General features: G+C 32.6%; 1 protein-coding gene across 1 annotated transcript in view; it reads right to left on the reverse strand.

The window, feature by feature from the left end:
- Window positions 1–532: 532 nt before the first annotated feature.
- The window catches only part of SLC6A14 (solute carrier family 6 member 14), a gene marked incomplete at both ends in the record, with an annotated part of 28,656 nt that continues 4,279 nt past the window's right edge, over window positions 533–24,909 (reverse strand). Inside the window, 12 exons of the mRNA XM_080719279.1 lie at window positions 533–679; window positions 1,684–1,851; window positions 4,794–4,903; window positions 5,192–5,291; window positions 5,944–6,062; window positions 10,556–10,681; window positions 12,079–12,307; window positions 17,002–17,142; window positions 18,922–19,054; window positions 20,351–20,489; window positions 21,336–21,497; window positions 24,297–24,428. Of these exons, the coding sequence (XP_080575405.1) occupies window positions 533–679; window positions 1,684–1,851; window positions 4,794–4,903; window positions 5,192–5,291; window positions 5,944–6,062; window positions 10,556–10,681; window positions 12,079–12,307; window positions 17,002–17,142; window positions 18,922–19,054; window positions 20,351–20,489; window positions 21,336–21,497; window positions 24,297–24,428 (1,706 nt within the window). The remainder of the gene's footprint in view (window positions 680–1,683; window positions 1,852–4,793; window positions 4,904–5,191; window positions 5,292–5,943; window positions 6,063–10,555; window positions 10,682–12,078; window positions 12,308–17,001; window positions 17,143–18,921; window positions 19,055–20,350; window positions 20,490–21,335; window positions 21,498–24,296; window positions 24,429–24,909) is intronic.

Here is a 24,909-nt window from a genome sequence, read left to right on the forward strand (position 1 = left end):
CAATACTATTAAGCTTTAATCCTCACCTAATATATGTAGTTAAATTTTTTCATATATTTATAAAATTTCTAAGTAAGTTGTTTAACTTACTTAAAAACTGTTTCAACTTACTTTGATAGTTTTTTAACTTGCTTTTAAATACATTGATTGATTCCCCCCACTTATACAAAAGAAAGATTATATACTAAGAAAATAGAAACAAATAATATTTAAACTTGCATAATGCAAAATATAACTATTTTCTAAGTAATCTCAAAATAAATTCTTTAATATATTATAAAAACATATGGTAATATTTTAAATGTCATTGGAAATAGATTATTATGTGTGTTATACAGATAGCTAATCTTAAAAGAAATAAAAACATTAATAGATTCACATTTTACATTACATTCCTTTTTAAGTGGGAAAATAATTACCCTAATATGAACAAGCATGTGTATTTTTCTACTAGATTAACATACAAATAAATAAAATTTCTTCTATTCTAAAAAATCACATTATTCAAAAAAACATTTTAAAAAATGAGGTTTCATTCTGGTTTTCTGCTGCCACTAATAGTAGGTATTTCATGGTCAGTCTCTTTTTTTGGCTCTACCATGTCCTTGTATCTCTCCCCACGATGTTGCTGCAGGTATGGACCCCAGTTAGAAGCTGGTCTGCAGCAGCTTCTAATGCGCTGAAATAAACAACAAAAAAAGAAAAGGTCTTGTTTTAAAATTTAAGTGATATAATCTGTAAACAAGCAAATATTAAACTATATAAAATTTAAGTTTCTATACTAACAACAATAAGAATCAGAAAAGTAAAGTTTTGATAGCACCAATTCTTAATAATTTGTTCTAATAAGAAGAAATTATAAACAAATAGCTATTAAACAATTGCTAACAGAATTATGCTAATTACTAAATCAAAATAACAGAATATGTAAATGATTCAAGAAGAATACATGTAAGCTCATTAGTTTAATAGTGTCACTCTAGGTATCTTCATGTAATTGTGCATTTCCATTTTGGCCTTAGACTGAGGGTGAGGTGAGGATCTAAAGTAGCATATACTTGGATCTGTTCGAAGAACCAGGGTAATGGAGCTCCAGAGTGAAATGACTCTAGTGATTCATTCTTGAGTGGGGAATATTTAAATCTAAGGCTCCTGAGTCTACCTTGTCACTATTTTAGTAAGAAATTATAACTCTATTCACCTAGGCTTCCCTGAAAAACAGATTGATTCAGGGTCTAAAAAGTATTCAAGATCATATACCACTCTTACTTCAGTCTAAACACACTGCTAGGAATGGATTATAACAAGGTGAGGTTTTAATAGTAGAGATTATGAATATAGAAAGCAAACCAATGCACCAATAAAATAAAAAATAAAATATTGCTTTGTGACATATTTAGGGATAAAAGTATAAGTATAAAGATCATAAATGTTTATGTATTAAACACTGGAATAGGTCTTGATGGTATAGTAACAGGCAAGAACAGACTTCTCACAAGGATCTTAAAGTCCAATACAGGGAGATAGACAAATATTTATAGAACACAATGTTAAATACTGTATAAATGTTTTATAATATAATTTTATAGTATAAATAATATGATTGCTCATTATTTTCATAAATTAATCTGCATTTTTCTGATAGTAGTTTATACAAAATATTTTCAAATTTAATGTTCTTACTTGAAATATGTTTCCTTTGGCTTGAACTATTTTTATGAGAGCCATAATTGGAATCCAAATAATACAAAAAACAATCATACACCAGCCTAGAGCAACTCCCCAATCTGGGTATGGAATTTCACCATATTTGGGTCTATGGAATTTAACCAGTGACCAGATTAAAATTGCCTGTGAAAGTAAAAAAAAAAAAATGAAAAGAGAAAACTGAAGGTTAGACTTGGTTGTACTGATGATTAGCATTTTTATTTCATTCCTAAAAATAATTTATCAAAAACAATTTAAATGAAAATACAGTGAAATAAGATAATCAGATAACAAACCAGAAAATAATATGAAACAAATAAAATTTCCATTACTTTAAACGAATTATTCCAACTCTAATGCTGCCATATTTTACAAAAGATATGAGTACTTGCCCAACATGTATTTCAATAAATTATTTGACTAAGTATTAGACTAAAATTTTAAAAACTGAAATTCTGTTATTGAGTTTTGGTTTTCTGTTTCAATTTAAATAAACTTTGTTATATTTTTTAATTTTTTACTGATACTTTAAAATTGCATTATTAATGGGGTATCATGCTTAGTTTTGTTGCACATATATATTGTATGATGTTTAAGTCATGTTAAACATTTTATCTCCCAAAACACTTATCACTTCTTTATTGTAAAACTTTCAAAATTGTTTCTTCTAGCTCTTAGAAATGTAATGTTACATTATTGTTATTATAGTCGCCATACTGTGCAATAGCACACCAGAACTTCTTGCTCCTGTCTGACAATAACATAGAACCATTGTTCAGTATTTTATTATATCTCTCCTCCCCAATCTCCCTAGTTTTTGTGAATGACTTTTCTTTTTTCAGTTTATCTGAGATCATTTTTTTCATTCCACATATGAATGAGATCATGTAGTAGTACTTGCTTTGTGCCTGGCTTATTTCACTTAACGTAATGATCTCCAATTCCATTCATGTCTTTGCAGATAACAGGATTTAATACATTTTTAGTTGAATAGTATTCCATTCAGTGTATATACTGCATTTTCTTTCTTTCTTTCCTTTTTTTTTTTTTTTTTTTTTTTTTTTTTTTTTGCGGGTCTGGGGATGGAACCCAGAGGCAGGCATTTGACCTCCAAGCTACACCCCCTGCCCAATTTTTTATTCTTTATTTTGAAACAGGGTCTCAGTGAGTTGCAGAGGGCCTCACTAAGTAGCTGAGGCTGTCTGCAAACCGTGATCCTCAGGCCTCAGCCTCCCAAATGCTGGGATTACAAGCATGCGCCACCACGCCCAGCTCAGCATTTTCTTTATCCATTCATCAATTCATGGGCAATTAAGGTTTTTTTTTTCTTGGCTATTGTGAATGTTCTTTCAATGAACATGAGAATGTGGATGTCTCTTTGACATGACAGTTTCATTTCTTTTTGACGTACACCCAAGACTGAGCTTGTTGGCAAAGATATGGAGAAAATAAAACCCTTGCACACTACTGATGGGAATATAATTTAATACAATCATTATGGAAAACAATATGGAGGTTCCTCATAAAATTAATTAACTACAGAAGTACCATTTGATCCAGCAATCACATTACTGTGTATATATCCAAAGAAAACTGTCTTTCATTTATGAAAGGCATGGTTGCATTCTGTACTATATGCTAGACTGCATATGTATTAACTTAGTGAGAATGTAAAAATGCATATTACTGGACATGTATCTCTCGTCTCTCCTTGCTTAGCAATTGTTTCTATTATATGTCACCGCAAAAAGCACCCATTTTCTATCTCAAAACACATGTGGATTTACTGGCACATGTTTATCAGAGCACATTTCATTTCCAGGCTCTTACTGAAATGAGCTTAATATAAGTTTAGGTAATACAGTTATATCTAAATCATAAAAATAAAATCACATTAAGGCCAAGTTTAAACTATGTTTTTTCTTTTAAAAAAATTCTAGAAATGTTGAGGCATTAAAACTAAGTACTTAAGCCAGGAGTGGTGGCGCACGCTTTTAATTCCCGTGCTTGAGAGGCTGAGACAGGAGGATCGCTCAGGTTCCAAGCCAGCCTCAGCTGGTTTAAGAGACCCTGTTTCCAAATAAAATATAAAATAGGTCTGGGAGTGTAGCCCGGAGGTAGAAGGCTGCTGGGTTCCATCCCCAGTACCACCAAAAGAAAAAAAAAAACTAATTACTTGTAGAAATCTGTAAGGCAAAAGAAACAAAACCCCCCAAATTCCTAGCAGTTATTCTAAATTTAGCTCTTTGTTTTACTAGAAACAATGAAAAAGCAATATTATAAGAATGTTTCTATTAAGATATACAAGTGTAAATTTTATAATTAAGTGGATAAATTATATTAATTTTCTTTACTTGCAGTACTGTAAATGTGTTTCATAATTTACCATAATTGTACTTAACTATAAAAATGAAGGAAAGACAGTAGAATCTAATCTATATTTCTTTATATAAAATTGATGGTGATGTCAATTATTTGATATTTAATACTTTCACATTTTAAAGTAAATTCAAGTATTACACCTATATAATCAATGAAAACTAGCCAGTTAGGACTAGTTAAATCTTCTAAGTTGATAAACATGCTTATATTATTATGGAGACTTGTCAAATGGGGAAAATGATAGTGCCACTTCAAAGGAATTTATCGAGAATATTTAAACTGAATTTCTTGTAAGATTTATGTGGCCCTTATCTTAATATTTTCTGTACCTGCAGAGAGGTTTAGAGCATTATTTATAGCTCAATATATTTTATGGAATAACCTAATTCATAATTTTATATTTGTCATATTGATGGTTTTATCCCATAGATAATTTTAAGTTATAACTTTTAAGTCTACAGAAGCCTTTTACTTTCTCAAATGGTGTAAGTGTGAAATTGTGTCCTCAAAATTAATACTGCAAAGGCATTATAATTTAGTCAATTTAAAGGTACCAGCTATAAATACTGCTAAACGAGAAAGTTGTTCCTTTACTACAGTACATTTTCTTATTGTCTCCAATGTGAATGATTTTCCAAGTTTATCTTAGAAATGCTTAAAAGTATATATTATTTATACAAAATTCATGGCATATTGTTACTTACAATCAATAGCACAGGTGTAATGACAAACCAGCAAGCTCTCCACCATAGCCAGAACATCCACCTTTTTGCTCCAATCATCATTTCTATATCTTCAATGAACCTGTTCCCTCCTAAAAAAAAAAAAAAAAAAACAATGCCAAAGAGTACAATGAGCCCATGCTCATAGTTTCCTCAAATAATCATCACCCAAGTTACCTTTCTATATGTAAACATTTTCATAAACCACAACAATGAAGTATATACCTGCAAATGCTTTGCCTCATAATATACATTTGCCAATATATTATACATTACTATTATAGTAGTGCAGTTATTAATAGTGTAAGTACATGAAAATAATAAAAAGGAAACAAACTGTTTTAATGAAATTCACAAATAATTATATAGTCCCTATTTACCATAAATCCAGATGATTCCTACAATTTCCAATATAGCTGCAATCAAAATGCCCCATCCAGCACAGAAGTGGTCAATCAGATGGACCCAGTAAATTCCAGCCTACAAAAAAAGCAATTACTTCTAAGGATATATTAATTACTTTTATATTTGATAAAGTGTTCCAATTAAATCTATTAACTTGAATTTAACATATGTTTCTTAGTTTTGCTCTGGCAAAACAAAGAAATAATGTTCAAAATACAAAAAACAATTATGTTCCTAATTATCTAAAAAACTTTTCATTCTATATTGAGTTATCAGGAAAAAATAAGCACTTTGAATAGTTGATTATAAAAACCGTGGGCAGTTTCTGTATGCTCCGTAGTAGCTTCTCCAATATACTAACAAAATTAAAATGAAGAAATATGATCTAAAACTTAGAAAACTTTGATCCATTGAGAAGTTGTATTTTTCACTAAACACCCTTTTTTCAGTACTGGGTATGGAATCCATGGGCCATGTAACTCTGAGATAAATCCTCAGACCTATTCTATTTTTATTTGGAAACAAGGACTTGCTAAGTTTAGCCTCACTAAATTGAGGCTGGCTTCAAACTTGCAATCCTTTTGTTTCAGACTCCTAAGTACTGGGATTGTGTACACACTGTCATACCTAGCACTAAGCATCCTTTTTAGCCCTTGTTTTTTACCTTATATTCTAAAACATGCCCCAATTAATATTTTGTCTATGATAAGAAAAGGCTATAGCATACCTGAGTTACACAGACAAGACCAAGGAGAAATAAAACCAAACAGCAGCCCATCGTTACAGGAATTCTCATTCTCTTCATTAATTTGGGAAATAAATCTTGAATTGTTGTTGTAATTGTTTCTTCAAAGTGAAAAAATGACATATTATGTTGGATCAATAAAGATAATCACAGAATTCAACTTCTATTAATCATATTTACAAATATTTGTGGAGAATATATTTTTAGGAAAAAATCAGTTAAATGATTCTCTTTTAGTTCATCACTTCTTGATTCTAATGAAAATCAAAAGCATCTGTATTTGTTATTTTGTCAATTTTATAAGTTTTTTTAAAATTGATGACAACTGAAAGGTTCCTGGGAGGCAGAAGTAGTTTGAAAATAGTTAGAAAGGATCCATTTTATTTTATATTTTAACTGTTTATTGGTGCATTGTACATACATCTTGTAAGATGATAGAAGCATACATACACACATCACTCATTTAGCCCTTCCCCAATTCCCACCCAATTTTCTCCCCCTCCCTTTTCCTCATGTTTGGCTTAGTCACTGACTATGATATGTTTGTGAATGTGTATCATGTACATTAGGGAAATTCCCTATTCCCCCGTCCAAAGCAAATAGTTTACCTTATTTGCTCATCTACACTTTCTCCTTCTTCTGGAATTTCTCCCATGAACCTTTTTCTCCCTAGCTTCTGAATATTAGGGAGTGCACCTGATTTTTTTTTATTTCTGGGACTGACTAATCTCAGTATAATGTTCTCTATTTCCATAATTTTCCTTATAAATGACATATTTTTTTCTGCTTTATGGCTGAATAAAATTCCATTGTGTATATATCTCATAGTTTTGTAATCCATATATCTATTGATAGGCATCTTGGTTGGTTCCATAGTTTGGCAATTGTGAATTGTGTGGCTAACACTAGTGAACACTAATGCATGCATTAGTTTGGTAGTTTGGTTTTAAGTGTTTTGTATAGATACCCAGAAGTGGTAATGCTGGATCATATGGTAGGTTTGTTCCCAGTCTTCTGAGGATCCTCAATACTGTTTTGCAAAGTAGTTGCACTAATTTGTAATCACACCAGTAATGTATTAGAGTTCCCACTTCTCCACATTCTTGCCAGAATTTGTTGTTGTTTGTGTTTTAAATGAATGCTTTCTAGTTGGAGTTAGGTGAAATCACAGGATAGTTATTTTTGTATGTTTTCTTTGGCGGGTCTGGGGATGAAACTCAGGGGCATTCAACCACTGAGCTACAACCTCTGCCCTATTTTTTATTTCTTACTTTTGAAACAGGTTCTCACTAAGTTGTGGAGGGCCTCACTAAACAGCTGAGGCTGTCCGCAAACCATGATCCTCCAGTCTCAGCCTCCTGAATGCTGGGATTACAAGCATGTGCCACCACACCTGGCTCACAGGGTAGTTTTGACTTGCATCTCTCTGGTTGCCAATGAGGTTAAACATTTTTTCATGCATTTATTGGAAAATGGCAAACAAGGAAAGCAGCACATATTAGTCCTGCTGACACTCTATCGCCATTTAAACAGTGTCTTGACAAAAGAAAGAAACCAGCATAATTTTGAATAGAACACCAACAACTGAAAGGCAATGGAAACAAATCTAGAAGGCAAATCAGAGAGCATAAAAGTACCCTGCCCACCCAAGGTGGCCTTGGCAGCACCATCTTGCCTCACCACACTGGGACTGCCAGAACGACAATGTCCAGAAACCCTCAGCAAAAGAGCCAACAGCTTTTTTGAAACAAAGTAAGCAGCTGCAGCTCATCAAAATTTTAAGCAGTCATACCACCACCCCTGCCCAGACCCCAGCTACGCCTCATCGTACTGTTGGCCAAGCTCACTAGAGATTCAGAGTGTTGCTCATCAACACTGTAAGTGAACCAGCCATCCCCAAGTGAGACCACCAGACACAACTGCAGGGACTTGCTCAGTAAGTGATAGACTCACAAAGTCTGAGACTTTGTGGTTCACCCTGGTGAAGGTGGGAATGGAGTCTGCTGTCAGACACAGCAGAGGCTAAGATTAGCAGACAGCCCCATGGACAATCAGGCAAAAAGGCCTACAGTCTCCAGGGCTCAGAGCCATAATAGGGCCTCTGGAGAATGACACAGATCACCAAATTGTGGTAACTGGGGAGAAGTAAGATCATCCCAGCCCTAGTTGTGGAGAATGCAGATTCCTAAGTATACACTAGGTCTGGTCTCATCAACACCTGCCTGCCACCTCCATAGGCCAGGAGAGACACAGGTTCAGTGCTGGTGGAAAGCATGGAGACCTGAACTTTACACTAGATCCAACCCCATTGTTACTGACTGCATAGTCTGAGAGAGTGTTAGAGACAGGTCTTTTTGAGAGCTAAGAGACTAACCTTGCAGAGTGAAAGGTGCCTGTAGCACTGGCTATCTGCACAGAGACACTAGATCAGGGTCCTAATCATTGAAGGAGACCACAAATCAGGGCTGTAAACTAACCTCATTACTATAGATTACAGAGCAAATGAGAGTGCTTGGAACATGCTTGAGGACCTGTTATAGAATGTGAACGTTAAATGGCTGAGAGAATCCACATAAACCCAAGAGGACTGCAGAAGCCAAGTCTGCTCAGTATTCATATATTTGTAGGGTTGTATTATTTTGTTGTTGTTTTGCTTTGTTTTTTGTTAATGTATTTTTGTGTGTTTGCTTTCTTCTCCCCCTCTTACAAGCTTCTTCCCTCTCACATATTCACTCTCTTCTCTCCATCCCTTTTTTGCTTTCCTTTGTTTTATGTTTAATACACTTCATATCACTATATTAAACACTATACACTGGTTACTAGATTCCTACTACATATCACCTATCTCTAATCTCTACTATATATTACCTGACCAAACTCAAACTCTCATTCTATTTAATCCTATCTGCTACATTACCCTATTCTTGCCGTTTTTACTTCATCATCTTCCTGCTCACTCAACCTTCACATTTGAATACAACACAACTTGCCCTTGTATATAACACCTGACACCTACGGAGTGAGAGAAAGTTATCAAATGGGACAATGATACAAACTTAAGAAACCTGAAATCATGAGGAGGAAGAGCAAGAAAGCATGGGAAAGAAAGCATTGAGCTCCCAGAACCCCACAATAACAGAACTGCAGAGATAGCCAGAAGGACAAATCAAAACTTTAATAATAGAAATGATACAGGATTTCTGAAAAAAATTTAGAGCCTGAAAGAAATAAAGGGACAAATAAAGAATCTGACAACCTGAACCAGAATCAGAAAGAAGCTCTGAATGAAATGAAGGATGCAATCATTGAAGTGAAGGCAATACAAACTATAAATAGATTAGACCACATGGAAAATAGAATCTCACTCTTAGATGATGATCACTCCAAAAATGAATGTATAATACATAATTTAGACAAAAAAACCGTTCAACAAAATGAATTGGACATGAAAGAGATTTGGGCCCAGAGTAAAAAGCAAACCTAAGATCAATAGGCATAGAAGAGGAAATAGAAGAATTTTAATGTAATTTAAATTAGGTGAATTATTTCAATTAGTGGCATGGAGATAGGAAACAACCTCGACTTTAAAAACAATTATGTCCGTTAAGTAGGGAACTGGTGAAGATTATAAGTGAATGAATTAGAAAATATAGTTGAGATTTATAAGAGTTTTGAAAGTCAGTGATATGAATCTGGACTTTGTTTTATAAAGAAACTATGAAAATGTTTTATGTAAGAGAATGTGATAATAAAAATTGTTTTAGAATTTCTAGTTGTGTACTTTAGAGAAAATTCCTGTGTATACATAGAACCATGAATAAGGATAGTCATTGCAACAGTTTGTGTAATTAAAAAGTGGAATCCAAATGTCCATCAATATGACAATGGCCTGTGAATTAAACAGATCTATATGTCTATGAATCAGCAAGTATTCATAATACATGTAAAAACTGTCAGAGTAATATATGCTATAAAATTATATTTATGTGAAATATTTAAAATTTATGTTATGAACATATATTTACTGTATACAAACATGTGCTGACTAATATATAAACTATGGTGATGATTGCCTGTAGGGAAAAAGTGAATTGTATTAGTAAGAGAAACAGAGAGAACTTCAAATTCATCTGTTAACTATATATTTTCTAAAAGACATCTGAAGCAAATATAAAATATTAATGTGTATTTCTTTTGTGTGTCAGTTACATTAGTACTTTGTATTTTTCTGTATTTGATTTGTGTGTGTGTGTGTGATGTTGAGGATTGAACCCAAGGGCATTCTACCTCCAAGCTCCACCCCTAACCCTTTTTTGAAAACAAAGATTTTGCTAGGTTACCAAGAGTCTTCATAAATTACTGAGGCTGTCCTCAAACCTATGATATTCTTAACTTGGCCTCTTAAGTACTGGGATTAAATGTATGTGCTACCACACGCAGCTTGTATATTCATTTTAAATTAAGAAAGAATTCAGAAAATTCTCTCTGAAAATAACAGCCCAAAGGGGTTATAGGGAAAAGAAAATGATATAGTTCAGTAAAGAAAATTTGAAAATAATGTGAATGTAACATTAACACTGGTGGAATTACTTACCTATTGAAGCAAACTGAGAATCAAGCCCCAATGTTAAAAGCATGAAGAAAAACAATATGGACCAAAATGGACCACCTGGAAGTTGGGCTAGCGCTTCTGGATAGGCAATAAATGCCAAATCAAAACCTAATAAAATTAATGGTATTTTAAGTTAGTTGTCAGGAAACTTTATATAAATGGACATTTTCAAAATACTAAAAATATCTCATCTTAATTTGCGAGTGCAATCCATGACATATATTCTTTACCAACTTTCTCATTTTTATTTTTTAAAATAGTGGAATTGGTTGTTGCATGATATGATAATTTAAATATGTGGCATGGATTAAGCCAATGAGACAAATTTTGTATAGGGAACATTTCTCACATAAGGAACCTAGCAATTTTAATGGCTCTAACTGATTTCAATTTTTTTGATTACTGGGAATTGAAACCAAAGCATTCTACCTCTGAGCTATACTCCCAGCCCTATATTTTATTTTGAAACAGGATCTCCTTAAATTGTGGAGGGCCTTACTAAGTAGCTGAGAGTGTCTCTGAACCTGTGATCCTCCTATCTCAGCCTCCAATGTACTGGGATTGCAAGCGTATGTCACCATGTCCAACCTAATTGATTTCAACTTTTTAAAGATTGTTGAAGAATAACAACTCTCTTAAATTACAGAAACGTAAATTAGGTCACCTTATCTTAGCCTAGATATTCCATGTATGGAACTAACTTTTAATTTTTAACTTTGTAAATGTTTATTCAGTATGAATAATGTTATTTAAATCACTTTATGGATAGCTAAAAAAATCATATATTTTTACTTGCCATTATGCTTAGAAATGCTTTTTATTTTGTTCTAGTTTTTTATGTGATTGTCAGTTTTAAGTATTTTAAGATTTTTTTAATTTCCAAGAGATTGACTTAGGATTTATAAAAATTAACTTCTAGTCTAAGCTGAAACCCTTTCTAAATATTTGAGTTTGTGCAATATATAGATAATATTTCTATGCATCTGTTTACTTTGAGGAATTAGATACTAGATGACTTGAAGGTCTCTTCTAGTCCCGACATTCTCTTATCATTCAAATGATACTAAGTATAATAAAAAATTTTAAAGTATTTTCTACTTAAAAATACTAATATTCTTTTTCTAAGAATCTTTAGCCAGATAATTAAATATTTCTAGCTAATATTTTTAAAGTTAGGAAGTTTTTAAATCAGATTTCCTTAAAGCTGGGCACAGGTATGTATTCAAAATCACTTAATTCTATGATACTGAAGTTTTTACAAATTCAAATCCAACACTGTCATTGTATATTAGGGAATCTCTACATGTACTATCTCTCATAATGCATGGATTATAAATTTCATGGACTGAAACTTGTAACTGTGCAGTAAGTATTTTTATTATGAACTAAAAATCTAGATTCATCGTGTTCTCTTAAAATTGTTCCCTAATACATTCTTGCTTACCCATATGATATAAGTGAGCTACATTGAAGTAATCAAAATTGATAAACATAACTTTATATACCTGATTTTACAACTTGGGAGACTTCCTTTCCAGATATATGAGCCATGTGTCCCAAAATAGAAAAAATAGCAAATCCAGCAAACACACTAGTCAGGCAGTTTGTCAAACAAACTACAATGGCATCAGAGAAGCAGTTGTTATTGAATTTGTTATAAGATGATAAAGCAACTAAGCCACCCCAAGCCACTGACAGTGAATAAAATATCTGAGTGGCAGCATCTTTCCAAACCTAGAAGAAAAAAATTAAGATTTTAAAATGTGTGTTTAATTTTTCATTTGTATAAACTACTCATACAATAGATCTAAATATATATTATAAAAAATGAAACTAACACCTTTGTCCCCACTACTCAGCTTAAGAAAATAATGCCAGTCTTTTAAAACCTCCATTTGTGACTTCCTGATCTTATCACTCTTATACCTTCCAGCAGTAACTACAATTCTAAAATTAATATTCCTCATTTCCTTATTTATATTTAGCCCGGTTTTTTCCCCCATACTGGGGATGGAACCCAGGAGTATTCTCTGTACTACAACCCAGCCCTATTTTTTATTCTTTTATTTTAAAGCAAGGACTCACTAAGTTGCAGCGGGCCTAAGGAGCTGAGCCTGTCCACAAACCCGTAATCCTTTTGTCTCAGCCTCCCAAGTACTGGGATTACAAGTGTGAAAGAGCATGCTCGGCTTTTAGCTTGGTTTTGAATTTAGAGAAAAGTTGTCTTCATGCCTGTAATCTTATACAACTTGTTTATTGAATTCAGTATTGAGAAATTTCTCCATTATCAAGTTGAGCCATGTAAAATTTCAAATTTTCTAATTCAAAAATAAAGGAATATAGAAAAATATCTGTTTCAATTAAGCTTATGTAGTTTCATTTTGTCACCTTTCTATTGCCCCACTGTATACACCACAATTTATCTTTTCTCCTATTGATGGATAGTAGATTATTTAATTCTTTGCTATTATATAGCTGTCGCACATTCTTGGACATATCTCCTTATAATCAAGTGAGAAAGTGTGATGTCAAAGAGTATTCATGTATCCTTTCTTTTACTAATTCTTGCCAAATTGTTCCTCAAAAATGGTTGCACCATTTTGCTCTCTGAACTGGATATGGATATGAGAGTTCCCAGTCCCCTACATCATTGCCAACACTTTGTTGGAATTTTAATTTGATTCAATCTAATGGCAGTGAAATAAGTGTTTTAATTGCTCTAATTGCTTATAAGAGTTAAATATGTTAATACATAGAATTATCAATTAAAGTTATTTCCAAATAGGATATCAACAGTTCAAGGATAATTGATATTATCTGTTATACCAATTGGATATTGATTTATCAGTCAGATAATCCATCCTTTCCCCATTAATCTGCATTGCTACCTCTGTAATATCAAAAGTTCTGTTTGTGATTCTGTTTCTAAGATTAACATTCTGTTCTACTAGTTATATGTCTATATATACATTAAAACTATACTCTTTATTTATTTGAGCATTATCATATTATTTCATAGCCAGTAGGAAAATCTTTCTTCACTTTTTCTGTGGTGGGATTATGATAGGAATTCCATTGACTCTACATAATAATGTAGGGACAATAAAAACTCATTAATTCTTTGCAAAGCTAATACTAGGCAGCCCCCTTACACTCTTCATATAATCCCATCCCTTTATTGTTTGCCTTTTCACAATTGACCCATTCTATGTTTTTGTTAAAGGCCAATAATTAGTACAAAAATAAAAAATGAATTGTGCAAATTTCATACATATAAATGCGAGCAAAGGTGTCTTTTCAGCCCTTTAAAATTCAAATTGGTTAGTAGAATGCAGGAAGGTAGGTTAACTAAGAGATCTGGCTTTGGAGTCCAAATAAGATTTACATCTATTATCTCTTACTCCCTTTGACCTCGAGTTTTTTAACCTCTTTAAGCCTGTTTTACATCTATAAAATTAAGATAAAGAACAATTAAAATAATATTTTCCAAGTAATAATATGAGAAAGAAATGAGATAACACGTGCAAAGCAATTAATAAAATGCTCAATAGTAGCTATTATTGTTATTGTGGGAAATAGTCATAAATTGATACTCAATTTCTTATATAGAAATTTAAAACAATAACTTTACCCCTGAATATTATATCAACATAAGTGATATGGCTAGGAAATAAAATATCACTAAGTCTTCAGAATATGCTTTGATGTTAGATTACAAGGAGTCAGTATGAAATGAAATGGACAGATGGATGGGGAGATAGATATATGCTAGACAAACAGACACATAGATACATACATACATAGATCAAGGTTACTTCACATATATATATATAACAAAATAGTGTTAGAAATAAAATTTCTAACTTAAGTTGTTTTCAGGTATTTTAGAGATGAACAAAATGTTCATGTTGTTCTTTGAGCCTGTTGATATATTATGTATGTATATGTCTTGGGGAGCTAGAAGTGAGTATAGCAGCTCTGAATTGTATAAGAATGCTACTATATACTATGATGTTTACTTTATTGAATACAAGCATAGATATAAATTCCAAACAGTAATAATCCTCTTATCTGTCAATATCATACATATATATATGATTATTAGACTAAAGATTATGAAATCTTAACTCAAGTTGCATTAATTGGATGTCCCTACTTGACTCAATTTTAGTCTTAATGGGTCTCAGTTTCAACATTATAAATAGAAGGAGTTAGTATAATCTTCTCTGAAGTTCCCTTTAGCTATAAATTTGTATGGTTTTCTACTTTCCTGAAATTTTCAGATATCAGATATTCAAAGAAAAAGGAAACATATATACTGATGATCCCATTTTTAGAATGTCAATTGTAAGAATTAAGCAAAACGAATAAAAAAATTTTTGTATTGGGGAATGGAAGAGAGAGAGGATTGAATTTTTCATTTCACAAGGATCTTTAAGTAGATAACTCTGACTTTTTTTTAATAACATATATATCAAAACACAGAAAAATATAAAATAATCATTTATGTTTTTCAGGAGGGTTTCAAGGAAATACAAAGCCAAAGTGCTTGAGGCTTATAAAAGTTACTTAAAGAATATCAAAGGAATTTTACAACTGTGCTCAAATTTATGAAGTTTAAACACTACAGTGTGTCAACTTCTTAGGGACAATGTTGCAATTATGATAATGTAGTATAACATTAATAGTTGAAATAATTATGCATTAACTCACATTTATATAAAAACTACCATTTCTAAAGTGAATTAACTTATTTTATCTTGTTTAATAACCTAACAGAGAGAACGTGATGAAGCCCAACTTCCGTTTTATTTGTTTCTTATTCATCATCAAAAATGTGCTTTGAGTTGGAAAAAGATTAACAAACAAGGCTAAAAAGAGTGAGGCCCAAGATGAATGAAGAAATGCAATAAGATGTCATGTAAACACATCAAAGTACATGAATCTGCAAGACCAAAAAAATAAAATGTCATATTTCTGACATAATTTAAAGCCATTGTGGTTAATCATTGTGTGAAAATAATTGGGCATAATAAAAGAAACCAAAGACCATAAACTGACATTTCAATTTTTTTTGTGGTACTGGAATGAAACCCAGGGGCCTTCTACCTCCGGGCTATACTCCCAGACATGTTTTATATTTTATTTGGAAATAGGATCTCTTAACCCAGCCAAGGTTGGCTTTGGACCTGCGCAATCCTCCTGTCTCAGCCTCCCAAGCACAGGGATTACAAGCGTGTGCCACCATGCCCGGCTTGACATTTCAATTATTTGGGGGGGGGGCACAGTCTGGGGATGAAACCCAGAGGCATTTGACCTCCAAGCTACAACCCCTGCTCTACTTTGTATTCTTTATTTTGAAACCGGGTCTCACTGAGTTGGAGAGGTTTCACTAAGTAGCTAAGGCTGTCTGTGAATCACAATCCTCCTGTCTCAGCCTCCCGAATGCTGGGATTACAAGCGTGCGCCACCACACCCGGCTGACATTTCAATTTTTAAAAAGGTAAATGACAGGTTTCATGACTAACAGCTGAAACATTTGACATTGCTTACCAAATATATTCTACAACAAATCATTAAATATCTGATTGTAGGTATTTAGAAAATAGCTAGAAATTAGCATGAATTACACAAATAATATCATCGCAAACAAAACTAATATTTACTTTGGTTAGCATTTCCTAGTGTGGTAAATATTAGTATAGTGTTTCTCCATTTTTAACCTAAGTTTGTGAAGTTTAAACTGGCCAGAAGCTTAGTATGTTTCAAGAACATGATGAGACTACTAAAAGAATGGAAATCTTCCAAGCCTACATAAATAGAGTACATATATTGTTAATGTTTTCAGAGGTTAAAACTGTAAAAGATTTTATAGGCCCACGACATACAGCCATTATCTAAAGGTAGAATAACGTTAAAAAAGGGTACCCCGATTCATATTTATGACACATGTTTATGTTTCAGATACAAGAAACTATTTATGGAATGCTTAACCCATGTCAAATTTGAGTTTTAATTTTTTAAATCCATTGGGCAAAATTTGGTCTTACTTTTGATGGCTAACTTTTAAAACAATTATTTTTTCCAATAAACCACATATTCCTAGTCATCTTTCACAGGTATTTACATATGTAATATTATTTTTCATATTAATATACTTCAAACCTACTGGCCAAATAGAATCAGTTACACGAGTAAAATGACTTCCAAAATCCTACTGAAAGAAATTTCACTTTCATTAAGAGCATTAGGTTCATATTACATAGTTAAATCAGACATTCTAGTGGAAGAAAGAAACTCTAATCAATTTAACTATATACTTTTTAACAAACATTTTGCAATATACTATGGCATCAATGGAACCAAAAGAATTTTGCTATTCAATTTTAAGATCTGCCTCCTAATTTTAAATGCAAATTAAACCTTACCTCTGCTTCCCTAAGTTTTGTAAAATTTGATTGTGCTCCAATATAGTATGAAATGCCTTTCGATGCACCCTCCAGAGTTGCACCTCGTATTAACAGAATGAGTAGGACTACATAGGGAAAAAGAGCTGTAAAATATACCACCTACCAAAAAGACAACAAAAAGTTAACATTATTTTTAAATCATGATGTAAAACTGTATACAAGTAAAATTATTAGACAGTTTAAATTAGCAAAACAAAGTACTAGAGATTTTATAAGGTTATTAGTAAGTCCAATGATACCAATACTGACGTTGGCATCATTTCCCATTTTTGTTCTCATGTTTTCAAATGACCTATTTGCACTGATACTTTGATGTATGAAGCAACATTTCCTAGGTTTAGGTTGTAAATAAACAATACATTAGCAATATTAACTTTGGATCTACATGAAGCCTTTTACTAAATATACCCTTATAAATGTCTGAGGAGACTGAATAGTCTCATTTGAAATTATTACATTAAGATGAGAAAGGGAAATGATAGTAAAACCTCCAATGGTTAGTATATATTTAGCCATGAGGAAGAAAATTCCTATTAGTAGATGTCCAAATTCCATAAAATATTTATTAAAGTGAATTCTGAACACTTGTTATTTAAAGCTACCATTAAAAGAATTTGATAGCACATATATAAGTTCACTGCTTTTGCCCTAGATAACATGTGGTTCCAGCTGAACAGATTGCCTTTGAGCTTACTTTTCGTTAATGTGGATGATTTCTTTGATCCATAGATGTCCTATGTTTGATAATATGCCCTAGGAGATTATTTAAATAAGTCATCCAGAGACAAATAAAAATTAATTGCCTGGGTAATGTCCTTTAATGGGCCTTTCCAATATTATCATCAAAAAGGAAGCTTCAAAAATATACAATTTGAATACACCAGAACATTTCCACTGAGTTTATGATGTTCCCAATGTTTCTGTGACATAGCAGCATGTCTCACTGCATCTTAACATTAACTGAATGTGCTTTATTTTGTGCTAGGAATACAAAGATAATATCCACGGTTATTACAATTCTCCACCTTTGAGAAAATTTTGCTCTAGTAGTTAAAGACATATTAACATTCACTTTTTTTCAATACTGTGTAACTTCTCACAGAGAAAATTTTGTCATTCTCTTAAATTGCCATTATATTCTCTGAAAGATTTACAAGTTAAAATAATGAAGAAAGAAAATACAACAATCTTTTTTCAAAAGAGGTCCTTTCATATAGAGAAAAGGTTCTGAATTAATTTTGGAAAACTTTAATATAAGATGATTATTACATAATATTTCTCTCTCTTTATAGAAATTGAGTTCTGATACTATTAACCCATATAACATGGATCTAGATTTTCCAAAATCAAACATTACAATACTAATAAATAGTGGAATAAAAATTTAAAAACACTCAAGCCTCAGAATAGTTTTATTTTTGTTTTGGGGGGGCTTTTCTGGTGCTGGGGATTGAACCCAGGAGCATTCTACATCTGGGCTACATCCCCAGTTCTATGTTTTACCCTTTATTTTGAAACAGGGTCTAAGTTGCATAGGGTCTTACTAAGTAACTGAAGCTGGCTGAGAACATGCGATCTGCCTGTCTTACGCTCCCAAATACTGAAATTACAAGTGTGCACCACCATGCCGAGCCTCATAATGTTTTCATCAGCTGGAACAGTTGAATACTGAGAAACTGCAAAACTCTAGTATTAGTTTCTATTTTGTTTTTACAGTACCAATTCTGTTTATTTACTTAAAACTAAGATTCCTATTTGGAAACATTTTTTTCATATTCAAATGTTTAGAGAGAAACATGCATCAGATGATGGTAGAAAATGAACTACAATAAAATTGAAAAACAGTTATACCACTTTCTAATACATTTTTTAAATTACCTTGCCAGAAGACTTGATTCCTTTAAATAGTGCTGCTCCAACTATGAGCCAAGCCAGAAGAAGACAAAGTGCTAAATACCACACAATTTCTCCAGTCTCGTCCATTCCACTTGACCGGCGAAGTGCCACTTTACTAAAATAGATAAGCTCTTTTATGCACACAGAATCATTTCTCTTAAAAATATTAAATTTTGCAACATACTCCATTCAAGGAGAAGCTTCATGAATACTCTGTCTTATTAGTACATTAATGTCCTCTGAGTCTTTTATTAATAGATACTATTGTATGAAGGGAAAAAAATAATTCATAAAAATTCCAGGCTCTGAATATCAAGGTTAACCATAGCTAATCCAAATTTTTAAAACTTAGAATAAGGGACCTATTGTTTGCTTTAGCTAAGATTTTTTCCCAATAGTTCAAGACCACTTTAATTAAAGAAATTAATCTCATATCAGATGCCTTCATTTAATTCAATATAGTATTTTTCTCTAGTTAAAATAATGAAAACATTAAAAATTATATAAAATATTTCCTTATCCCATACTAATATATATTATCAAACTTTAATGGCCAAAGTATTTACATATTTTTCAAAGTTTTTCTGTTATTTCCACTAGCAATATGCATGGATCTAGAATTTTAATTCTTTATTTGATGTTTAATAACATTTTAAGATTCAAGCATTTTAAATGTCACATGATGGAAAACAATATGGAGGTTTCTCAAAACATTAAAAACAGATCTGTTTGATCTGTGACTATGCCCCGACACTATGAAATGCGCATGCCAAAGAGATACCTGCAAATTCTGTGTTTATTGCAGCACTATTCATAATAACAAAGAATTGAAGACAACTTAGCCCATCAACTGATGAATAGAAAAGGTGATGTGGCGAATAGATAATATAGAATACTATCCGACCCAAAAAAGGATAAAATCCTATCATTTTTGACAACAGAGAAAAAATTGCAGGTCATTACATTATGTGAAATAAGCAAGACAGAAAAACAAGTACTACATGATCTCACTCATATATAGAATCCAAAAGAGGTGATATCTTACCATACAGTGGCAATTGTTTGAAAAACAGATGAGGAATTACAGCTTGAAAAAGAAATTTTGTTCCCTTGTTCTCAATTATAGAAGAACTGTTTTTTATTAGAATGTGCTCATTATAATATTACATTTGTGTATTTTGTTCTTCAAAGTAATGCCCTAGCTTATAGCTAATAAGTACTAAGTAAATCATTATTTATAGTGCTGTGCCTATTGAATAACTTATTCATAAGAGACATATTAAGTATGAGCTAATTTTGTAGGTAATTACTACTTTTTGTTTATTGAGTGAAGGAAGGTACTGTGCATAAAAGAGTTTATTAAAATTTTTAATAACATCCACTTAAGAAGCATATCATCAAATGTACTTACTTCCAGTATTGTTCACTGGGAAGTTGTCCTGGCTGATAAATTTCACTGCCGTTTATGCACGTCAGATTGTGGGCATCTACCCAGCTAATGTTCGCTTCAATGAATTGTCCACCACCTATACTCACATTACATTGAGTAACTAATAATTTTAAAAAACAGGAAATACAGACAGAGATATGTAATTAGATTTGGAAGCATGCTTTCCTAGAAAAAAATTAAATGGTAAAATATTTAATTTAAATTTCTGTCTAAATTGTTACTTTAAAGATGGAACAAAAGTTTTGCAAGTAAAATAAACCATGTACATTCAATATCTTAAATATTCTCTACTAAGCTGGGAATGAGTATAATACTTTGTCTTTTTAAACTCTGCTGGTATTTATGGTAATAACAAAACTACAGAGTAATAATTATTTGAGTTGAGATTTAATGCTCTAAGGAACATTTTGTATGTGTGTGGTTCTGGGGATTGAACCCAGGGGCATTCTACCGCTGAGCTACACCCCCAGCCCAATTTTTTATTCTTTATTTTGAAACAGGGTCTCACTCTGAGAACTATGATCCTCCTGTCTCAGCCTCCCAAGTACTGAGATTACAATCATGCACCACCATGCACGGCTATAAGGAACATTTGTAGGTGTATTTCCGCTCTAACCGATGTAAATATTTTGATGCTTTTAAATTTCTCAAAAGCTTTAAATCTTTATAACTTTATCCTCTGATACATATAGATAAACACAGTTGTAATAGCCTACAATATTGATGCTAATTATTCCCAAGTTAAACAACATATTGACATGGACAGAGCCCACTATTTCTTGAAATACCTTACTACTACTATTATAGATAACACTTTTCTTTATTACTTTCACAGTTTTTTAATTTTCTCCTTCTCAGATGGACTCAATCTTTTAAGCTTATTTAGAAGAAACAAAAGAAGGATATGGTAATGCCAATACTTTAAAATTAAATCAATAAAACTTACCTATAGGTGATCTGCTACAGTTTTTATCTGCCCAATAAGAACAGTATTTCCATGGTAGTTCACTTTGAAAAGAAGCAAACATGTAGTAAAGACTATAGCCAATTATGACATTGTAATAGATTGTCACAAAAATGGATATCAGGACCATTGTAATTCCCACACCTAGAAAACAGAATAAAAGAAACAAAGTCAAGTGAAATTTATTTTGATAATTCATAAAAGGAGCTAAATCTAGAATGCCAAGCGTGGTGGCTCATGCTTGTAATCCCCGTGCTTTGGAGGCAGAGATAGGAGGATCGTGCAGGTTTGAAGCCAGCCTCACTGAATTAAGAGACCCTGTTTATAAATAAAATATAAAATAGGTCTGGGAGTGTAGCCTGGAGGTAGAAGGGTTCCATCCCCAGTACCACATACACACACACACACACACACACACACACACACACACACACACACAAAGAAGCTGAATCTCAATGTCCATAGGATCTACTTTAAATTAACAGACTGTTTTCTTTAGGGGTGATTTTAGGCATGTGGGAAGTGTGATACTCTCTGAATAGCTTTCTTTTTAAAATTAAAGCTATCTTAAAGATTGGCTTTCTGAGGCAGTTTTTCAGTTGATTATAAAATGTTTTAAGGCTAAGGAAAGACATGTATTAAGCCATCAACTTGACATAAAGCCTGTTCATTACTCTTATTAAGTCTACAAATACTTTTCAGTGGACAGAGAAGGCATTTTTTAAAAATTCAAAGCTTACGTCCTATTGATACACTGACCAACACTTACATCTTCATCTGTAAATGACATTTTGACAATAAGAAAATGAAGCCTCTGAATCAATGCCCTAAAAGGACATGGTACAATATTTCTACATATGCATATAAATAAAATTTGAAAATTCAGTAACAATATAAAATCAAAACTACAAAATTTCTTTAAGTCAGTATTCTCAAAATGTAGTTTAGGCTGGGCATGGTGTTGCATGCCTGTAATTCCAGTACATGGGAGGCTGAGAGATAGTTAAGAGGTTCAAAGCTAGCCTCCACAACATAGTGAGACTCTCAGCAACCTAGTGAGACTCTGTTTCAAAGCAAAATATAAAAGGAGGGCTCGAGGTGTGCCTTGAAAGTAAAATGCCCCTGAATTCAATCTCTAATACCACAAAAAATGTAGTTTAGCATACTAAATATAACTCCGGTGTTCAAGACCAGCTTTTGAAATGAGTTCTCCAATCTTTCAGCACAATATTCTAGTCACTTTCTATGGATTTATTTTTTATGTTGCACTGAAGCTTTTACAAATAGTGTTCAGTATTTAGCACATACCCAAATGATATTTAATCTCCTAAGAGAAAGGCAGTTTGATGTTTAGTAATAATCAAGACATTTGACCTAGTTCTACTAGTATCCTATTAGGAGCATCCAAGAAAAATTATGACCTGTCCTTCAACTTTTCTGAATGAGTCATTGTAAAAGATTTGCAAAGGCAGTAAAACAAAGAATATATATGAAGTATTTCTGAAAGCCAGAGCTGCAAAATTAATGCACAATAAGATGATGTGCCAAATAATTAAAAAGATGGAAATAGGAAATCAGTAATATCTTTATGACCATCTCTAGTGTCTTTTCTAACTCTACCCATATCTGCATCTATGTTAAACAGAATGGAAATGAACTTACTATATGACCCAGCTATATCACTCTTGGATATCTATCTACCCAAAGGAATTAAAATAAGACCCCCATAATAATGCATGCATATTTGTTTCTAGCAGCAGAATTTATAATAGCCAAACTATGGAATCAACCTAAGTGTTCATCAACAAATGAATGGATCACAAAATTATGGTATATACACACAGTAGAATTCTACTCAGCCATGAAGAAGAACAAAATTACATCATTTGCAGGGAAATGGATGGAACTGGAGAACATTATGCTAAATGATATTAGCCAGTCACAAAAAGTAAAAATTCAGATATTTTCCCTCATATGAGGAAGCTATGGAGAAAATGAGACATAGGAGGGACTCTAGAAAAAGGTGAAACCTTATATGAGTGAAGATGAATTGACTGAGGGTAATGGGAAGGAGGAAGAGGGAAGCACCTCAGTGGACATGATGTATATACACAAATTTATCAATGCCAGTCTCAGTGTCATGTATGGGGAGGGTGAAGGAGCCGGAAGGGAATCAGGGGTTGACTCACTTCATGCTATGTGCATGTACTTCTTTATCACTCTGAAATGCATCATATGATTACAATGCACCAGTTGAAAAAAGTGAATACTAACAAGTATTTCTCCCAGCAAAGTTAATTCTTCATTATCATTGTGCTAAATAAAATACATCATGTGATTAAAATTTTTGACATAAAACTCTACATATTTTTATGTCCAACATAATGTTTTAAAATATACATATATTGTGAAATGGTTATATCTACTCTGCATGTTTAAGAGTAGAAGATATTGTTATTAACTCTAGTCACCATGCTGTGACTCTTTGAATTTAAAGATTTTTCGATTATAGATGTCTTTAACTTATTTCTCCTATTTAACTGTAACCATATATCTTTTGGTAAATATCCCTTCCTTCCTCCATAATCACTCTATCCTCTCGTGATCACCATTCTTCTCTCAGTTTCTATTAAACCAAATATATCCTACTTCTTTTGTTTTTCGCATAGCAAAGACATCTATATAAGCACACATAGGCCAATAACTTACTTTGACATTAAAAATGCTTTAATACCAGCTGGGCGTAGTGGCACATGCTTGTAATCCCTGCACTTGGGAGGTGGAGACAGGAGAATTGCACAGGTTCGAAGCCAGTCTCACTGGCTTAAGAGACCTTGTTTACAAAAAATATATATAAAATAGGTCTGGGAGTGTAGCCCAGAGGTAGAAGGGTTTCCAGGAACCCTAGTACCACCAAAAAAAAAAAAAAGCTTTAATACCAACCTTGAAACAATGGCAGAATCCTCCAAACCGAAACAGGACCTAAGCTAGCAAATTGTCCCAGTGAACACTCTAGGAAGAACAAAGGCAAACCAGCCAATGCTAGCATAATTGCATAAGGTATCAAGAAGGCACCTAGAAATGGAAAAAAAAGGAACAAAAGCACTATTACCTCTCAAAATCTTGATGGCACATTGACAACCAGCGTAACATTTCACTCCTAATAGAGTGAAAACGCACTACTTTTTGTGAGAAAGTAATTGATTCTCTAAACCTGAGATTTCTCATCTGTGAAATGAAGATATACTTAATAAAATAGTTTCAATTATTAAAAACAATAGCCTACAATAGGCTGTTGAGCCAGATGGATATGAGTTGCTGTTTTCACCATTCACTAGTTATGTGACCTAGCCAATTTACCCAACCTAGGAACCTTGTGTTCCCCATACAAGTAGAGAACAATACCAACTTATCAGTTTAGGGTAAGGATTCAAATAATGAGCTTATGTTAACACAGTTGGCAACATGGCAGGCTCGCACTATATGTTTAATGTTCCTTTCCTCTTCTCTCCCTTAAAAATAGTGGCATGTTTTTAAGACAGGGTACAAATACTAA

Source organism: Muscardinus avellanarius, assembly GCF_963383645.1.
Source record: "Muscardinus avellanarius genome assembly, chromosome: X".
Lineage (NCBI taxonomy): Eukaryota > Metazoa > Chordata > Mammalia > Rodentia > Gliridae > Muscardinus > Muscardinus avellanarius.